Source organism: Argopecten irradians, chromosome 1 (genome assembly GCF_041381155.1).
Source record: "Argopecten irradians isolate NY chromosome 1, Ai_NY, whole genome shotgun sequence".
NCBI lineage: Eukaryota > Metazoa > Mollusca > Bivalvia > Pectinida > Pectinidae > Argopecten > Argopecten irradians.
Window position 1 is genome coordinate 69192978 of NC_091134.1, and position 7865 is coordinate 69200842.

At 40.5% G+C, this 7865-nt stretch overlaps 1 protein-coding gene across 1 annotated transcript; it reads right to left on the minus strand.

Moving 5' to 3' along the window:
* Positions 1–5512: 5512 nt before the first annotated feature.
* LOC138306794 (uncharacterized) lies at positions 5513–7632 on the minus strand. The gene has a single exon (XM_069247286.1). It carries the CDS (start codon positions 6990–6992, stop codon positions 6279–6281), a length of 714 nt encoding a protein of 237 aa, XP_069103387.1. The 5' UTR covers positions 6993–7632; the 3' UTR covers positions 5513–6278.
* Between the last annotated feature and the right edge of the window lie 233 nt (positions 7633–7865).

A 7865-nucleotide genomic window follows, 5' to 3' on the forward strand; every position in this document is an offset into this window, starting at 1 on the left:
ACAATACTATCATTACCAGGGGGTCGCTACAATACTATCATTACCAGGGGGTCACTACAATACTATCATTACCAGGGGGTCGCTACAATACAATCATTACCAGGGGGTCACTACAATACTATCATTACCAGCGGGTCGCTACAATACAATCATTACCAGCGGGTCGCTACAATACTATCATTACCAGGGGGTCGCTACAATACTATCATTACCAGGGGGTCGCTACAATACTATCATTACCAGGGGGTCGCTACAATACAATCATTACCAGGGGGTCACTACAATACAATCATTACCAGGGGATCGCTACAATACAATCATTACCAGGGGGTCGCTACAATACAATTATTACCAGGGGGTCACTACAATACTATCATTACCAGGGGGTCACAACAATACTATCATTACCAGGGGGTCGCTACAATACAATCATTAGCAATGGGTCGCTACAATACAATCATTACCAGCGGGTCGCTACAATACAATCATTAGCAGGGGGTCACTACAATACTATCATTACCAGGGGGTCACTACAATACAATTATTACCAGGGGGTCGCTACAATACAATCATTACCAGGGGGTCACTACAATACAATCATTACCAGGGGGTCACTACAATACAATCATTACCAGGGGGTCGCTACAATACAATCATTACCAGGGGGTCGCTACAATACTATCATTACCAGGGGTCGCTACAATACAATCATTACCAAGGGGTCGCTACAATACTATCATTACCAGGGGGTCGCTACAATACAATCATTACCAGGGGGTCGCTACAATACAATCATTACCAGGGGGCGCTACAATACAATCATTACCAGGGGGTCACTACAATACTATCATTACCAGGGGGTCACTACAATACTATCATTACCAGGGGGTCACTACAATACTATCATTACCAGGGGGTCGCTACAATACAATCATTACCAGGGGGTCGCTACAATACAATCATTACCAGGGGGTCGCTACAATACAATCATTACCAGGGGGTCACTACAATACTATCATTACCAGGGGGTCACTACAATACTATCATTACCAGGGGGTCACTACAATACTATCATTACCAGGGGGTCGCTACAATACTATCATTACCAGGGGGTCGCTACAATACAATCATTACCAGGGGGTCACTACAATACAATCATTACCAGGGGGTCACTACAATACAATCATTACCAGGGGGTCACTACAATACTATCATTACCAGGGGGTCACTACAATACTATCATTACCAGGGGGTCGCTACAATACTATCATTACCAGGGGGTCGCTACAATACAATCATTACCAGGGGGTCGCTACAATACAATCATTACCAGGGGGTCACTACAATACAATCATTACCAGGGGGTCACTACAATACTATCATTACCAGGGGGTCACTACAATACTATCATTACCAGGGGGTCACTACAATACTATCATTACCAGGGGGTCGCTACAATACAATCATTACCAGGGGGTCGCTACAATACAATCATTACCAGCGGGTCGCTACAATACAATCATTACCAGGGGGTCACTACAATACTATCATTACCAGGGGGTCACTACAATACAATCATTACCAGGGGGTCACTACAAAACTATCATTACCAGGGGGTCGCTACAATACAATACATCACTACAATACTATCATTACCAGGGGGTCACTACAATACTATCATTACCAGGGGGTCGCTACAATACTACCAATACCAGGGGGTCGCTACAATACAATCATTACCAGGGGGTCGCTACAATACAATCATTACCAGGGGGTCACTACAATACAATCATTACCAGGGGGTCACTACAATACTATCATTACCAGGGGGTCACTACAATACAATCATTACCAGGGGGTCGCTACAATACAATCATTACCAGGGGGTCGCTACAATACAATCATTACCAGGGGGTCGCTACAATACAATCATTACCAGGGGGTCACTACAATACAATCATTACCAGGGGGTCACTACAATACAATCATTACCAGGGGGTCGCTACAATACAATCATTACCAGGGGGTCGCTACAATACTATCATTACCAGGGGGTCGCTACAATACAATTATTACCAGGGGGTCACTACAATACTACCATTACCAGGGGGTCACTACAATACTATCATTACCAGGGAGTCACTACAATACAATCATTACCAGCGGGTCGCTACAATACAATCATTACCAGCGGGTCGCTACAATACAATCATTACCAGCGGGTCGCTACAATACAATCATTACCAGGGGGTCACTACAATACTATCATTACCAGGGGGTCGCTATTATACAATCATTACCAGGGGGTCGCCACAATACAATCATTACCAGCGGGTCGCTACAATACAATCATTACCAGGGGGTCACTACAATACTATCATTACCAGGGGGTCGCTATTATACAATCATTACCAGCGGGTCGCTACAATACAATCATTACCAGGGGGTCGCTACAATACAATTATTACCAGGGGGTCGCTACAATACAATCATTACCAGGGGGTCGCTACAATACAATCATTACCAGCGGGTCGCTACAATACAATCATTACCAGGGGGTCACTACAATACTATAATTACCAGGGGGTCGCTATTATACAATCATTACCAGGGGTCGCTACAATACAATCATTACCAGGGGGTCGCTACAATACTATCATTACCAGGGGGTCGCTACAATACAATCATTACCAGAGGGTCACTACAATACATCATTACCAGGGGGTCACTATAATACAATCATTACCAGGGGGTCACTACAATACTATCATTACCAGGGGGTCGCTACAATACAATCATTACCAGGGGGTCGCTACAATACAATCATTACCAGGGGGTCACTACAATACAATCATTACCATCATTACCAGGGGGTCGCTACAATACAATCATTACCAGGGGGTCACTACAATACTATCATTACCAGGGGGTCACTACAATACAATCATTACCAGCGGGTCGCTACAATACAATCATTACCAGGGGGTCACTACAATACAATCATTACCAGGGGGTCACTACAATACTATCATTTCCAGGGAGTCACTACAATAAAAGCATTACCAGGGGGTCGCTACAATACAATCATTACCAGGGGGTCGCTACAATATTATCATTACCAGGGGGTCGCTACAATACAATCATTACCAGGGGGTCACTACAATACAATCATTACCAGGGGGTCACTACAATACTATCATTTCCAGGGGGTCACTACAATACAGTCATTACCAGGGGGTCGCTACAATACAATCATTGCCAGGGGGTCGCTACAATAGTATCATTACCAGGGGGTCACTATTATACAATCATTACCAACTCGATAAACAGTGACTTTACTACGCAGTTATACAATCTGGTTAAAACCATACTGAAAGAGATATCAATATGTCCACAGTCACCATCGATACATCATGGGTTACCATCACTAACATTATATTCATCCCTGAAATATGTCATAGCAAAACTGAAGGCAACAAATGACGGATCGTTTAATGTTTTAGTGTATCAGGGGCGGATATAACGACAGTGATAGTAACCCATGGAGTATCGAGGATGGTCCACAGTAGACAATCATTGACATGTTGACTGCCGTCAAGGTCTAGGAAGCATTTCGAAGATTAAGAAGAATCGGTACCTGTGGGGGAAATATGTAACAGTGTAAAGGAGAAACAAACTGGGGTTAAAGTTCGGGACCTTCGAACTCTCACCAGTCCACTTCAATTCGCTTGCATTTTATAAAGTTGCTTTAAAAAGTAAAACCACCAAGTGGTATTAGTTATTTTATTGTCTGTGTTCGATTATAAATTTAAAAGCAATTTTATAAAATGTAAGGGCCGTAGCTTTCGCCATTTACGGAACTGCCATTTGCTTTCTGAAATGTTTCTGTTGTAGTGATTGGTTATCTTGTGTCTCTGATACAGAACTCAATTCTAATTTACAGTCATTTTCGTGCATAAGCTGGGACAGCTTCTTTGAAAAATAAGAGTGCAAATCGAGTTGGCTTGAGGATTGTCACGGACTGTTGATGATTAGTAACACGGTCTGGTAGGAATGGACTCACACGTGTGGTTTGGAAAATTATTGGACATCTTAGACAAGTTTTGGTTAAAACCAAATGGTCACCTTTCTCTCTATGTGGAGGTCTTGAACATAACAATAAGTTATAAAATGGATACCAAGTTTCTACATACTGATATAATGGTTATGGTAGCCTTTTTGGGAAGCAGGGCTGGGGAAATGTACTCGTCCGCTCGTCTAGACGAGTGGATTTGGCCATCGGACGAGTGAATGTTGGCATCACGCTTGTCCGTCGGACGAGTGAAAAATTCTGACAATGACTATATGACCTACACCTTATTAATTATATCGTTTCTCGATAAATTTATATAGGGTCTGACATTCGTAACGGTTTCTTAAAAATACGACGAAGCAATGATAAGCTTTCGCTTTCTGCATCATTCTAGGAATTCCCGACTTTCGTTTTCAATGCGCATGCGCATGTACAGCATTGTAACATGAATAAATTCGAGGTCTATTGATATCGTAATCAAGAGTCTAGAGGTGTATCGAAAAACAAGAAGTCACAGCGAAATTTGCTTCAGTTTTTAGCGACATTCGCCTCAAAAAAATCTTACCAGAAGCTAATGGAGTTAAAAATAATATATACCTACTACATTGGAAAGTAAGTTAAAAATATCGACCCTTTAAAAAGATATCTTTTTTAACACTTCCATACAAAATTGTTTGGGAATTAAATGTTTTGTCGGTCTTCTTGTAAAACTGTCTGTTAGTCATGTTATCCCGAATCGGCATCAATACAGTTCTAACAATCAAATGGATATATCTAAAACCGCTGTAGGCTAATATATACAGTCACATCTACTTATTTATCTGACAAATATTACGGACAAGTAAAAATGTCATTCGGACGAGTAGATTGTGATGAAGCACTTGTCCGACGGCCGAGTACATTTCAAAGTTTTTCGGCAGCCCTGGGAAGTTAGTTCTTACAACACTTCCAAGTTAGAACCCGGCGTCAGTATATATAATGTTGACCTGGTAACATGTTAGCCAGGCTGCTATAAGATAAAGACATAACCAGACCTCATCGAATGGTTGTATTTCATACAAAAACATCAACTATATCATTCAAACTATTATTTTACTATCTGCATTTTAAAAGTTACTCGGCACATAAGTTGACAAACTACCAGCTCATCGATTTCTAACGGATAACTATCGTTTGAATTTAATCACCTTATACATAGTCAACTAATCTATGGAATGTACCATGTCCATAATCAGAGACTCGGTAAACTTTTCTATTTCTTATACACATGTCGTGCATTAAACATGATTTCTGTTTGAATACGACAAGCCCCTGTGTACTAAACATAGAAACGCACGTTACCCAATTTGTCTTTTATTGTTTTAATCTAAGCATGAAAATAAAAGAGAAATCAATAAATGTGTTAATGTGTCATTTCATATCGAACAAAAGTTTCAGGGAATTTGTACTTAGAACAAAAGTCTTTAATAATTTATACATTGGAAAAAAGACCGTTTAAAGTAACTGAACAAATGAGTACACAAACAAACAGATTATCAATACAGTAACACAGACTAGGTTTTAAACCTATAGACATCAATCATAACCTGACAGCCGATATATACATGTATGTTCACATAAGAACACCAATAATAAATGACAGTCTCTAACTTAATCTATAGATACAGCGAATAATTGTTGTGCCGAACTGATTTACATGCATCTTGAGTTCAGACCACTATTCTTATGTCACTTCGAAGCAAATCAATTTCATACATATGTTTTATAAAATTTTCTGTTAGTTTATGACCTACAAAAATATATGTAAACAATAATGCATGGCATCCACTTTGTTTGGTGGTATTGCCGTGCCAGGTATGTCGCGATAATTCCATCAATTTACGACACTAACAAAGAGAAATTTTTCGCAGAAAGCCATGTTATGATTATATTTTATGGCTGATTTTAAACATACAATTGTGCAATAATACTTTACACGTGCGTCGCCGTGATTGCATGTTCCATGCTATTAGAGCAATATAAAAGCTATTCAAATTCCGGAAACTATAGTCCGCCACAAATTAAGCGGGAATCGATGTAGCACACAAAAATAAAAATATTGTTAAATACTATCAAGTGAAAACGTTTGAAATTTAATTCTTTCAAAACTGAAACTAGATATCACACATAGCACTTCCGCTTACACAAGTTCCCTAAAACTGTTCCATCAAATATCCTGTATTTCCAACTTGTGGGCGATATGGCGGTATCGTCGATTACCCCGCCGATAACGACGTGCTAATTGTTTCACACAATTTAAATGTTTCAGAAAGTGGTCTGACCCCAGAGCGTCGGATTCGAGCAACTGAGCTACTGGTACCTGGAAATGATGGTACGTCCGTCCGGTAGACGGCGCGCTTGATGCAGAATCAGAAACATCACGGGCACGTGATGTTCGGTGATGCTGAGGAATGTCTTTAAATCTCGTTTTCTTGGTTTTGGGAGTTTTTGGCTGATTATCACTCTCAAGCGGTTCCTCTTTCTGCGATTCCTGTGTTTTTTCACGACTTTTAGGTGGAAACATTTTATTTCGTAATTCTTGATATTGCTGCTCTAAGTCCCTGTGTTCAGCGGTACTTCCGTCCATGGCGGCCGCCTGTAGGAAATTTAACATTCGGGGACTCCCTAAGGGAGAGGCACTGTGACGACTCCCACGACTGTCACAGCGCCGTCTGTTTAAGTACAACTGCTCCTTGAGTCTTGCAGCATTTAAATTGTCTATCATTTCCTGACGAGTTTTCTGTACTTTCTCCATCCAGGATGGTGTGTAGGCCCAATGACTTTGTCGCTGTACAGTGATATTATACTGGCGAAAAGATGTCCTTCGCGGCCGGAAGTGTAGAGCAGGCTGAGACCGCTCCTTAGAGTGCACCGAAGCCATTTCAGACTATCTACAATCACGTGGTCTGGGAACTGCAGCTTTTGGGTACATAATAGATCTGTCTGTGTACTTGTATCGCTTGCAGTAGAGAGTCCACACGTAGATTATATTTTCTGTGTTCCAATATGTACGTCTGTATGAGATTTATATTCTATAATCACTTTCTTTGTCCACTAATCCAGACAATGGGTTGAATTTAAAATTAACAGTTTATGATTAGTCAGGTAATTTAACCCCAATACACAGTCGGGTAACACAAGCCGCGTAATCTCCAACCAAACACTAGTGAACTTATGTAAAAGAAATTCTGGTCTTCCAATGATGGCGTTGAACTCCAATGTTTTGAAATTTACTGGCGATTTGTCTGTGGTAACACTGGTCATGAGCACGTCCTTACCGTCGATATAGCACGGTCCTACGGGTAACTGTACAGTTGTGTTTACTCTGGCACAGCCACAAATTGATTGAAAAACATCGTAAATTGATTTCCAGTCGAGATATCAAACTGGTACTCGGCAGAATCCACAGGCAATCTCAGGTAAAAAATACCAGGTGAAAATGGAGAGAAAACACGTGGTTTGGTTTTCTACAGATTACTTACTGTTTGTTAGAGGATTCTCCCATTTATTTGTTTTCTACAACAGGTGCATCCGTTTGTCAATAATCTTATCACAAACCGAGATACACATCTAGCCTTTCTACTCATTGATCCGACAGCGATAATCAAATACCGTATTGGGGATTTAAAATCTACATTTGCTTTTTTGTATCACCAAAGTCAAGCATTGGACATTTCAGCGAAAACCTTTATTTACAATAATAATAAGTTTGGGTATCAATCAGATAAGTATTATTTCTGTGATATGTTCCGTA

Bases quoted from the DNA above. Each gene is read 5' to 3' on its own strand.
- LOC138306794 (XM_069247286.1), bottom strand. From the start codon at position 6,992: ATGGCTTCGGTGCACTCTAAGGAGCGGTCTCAGCCTGCTCTACACTTC.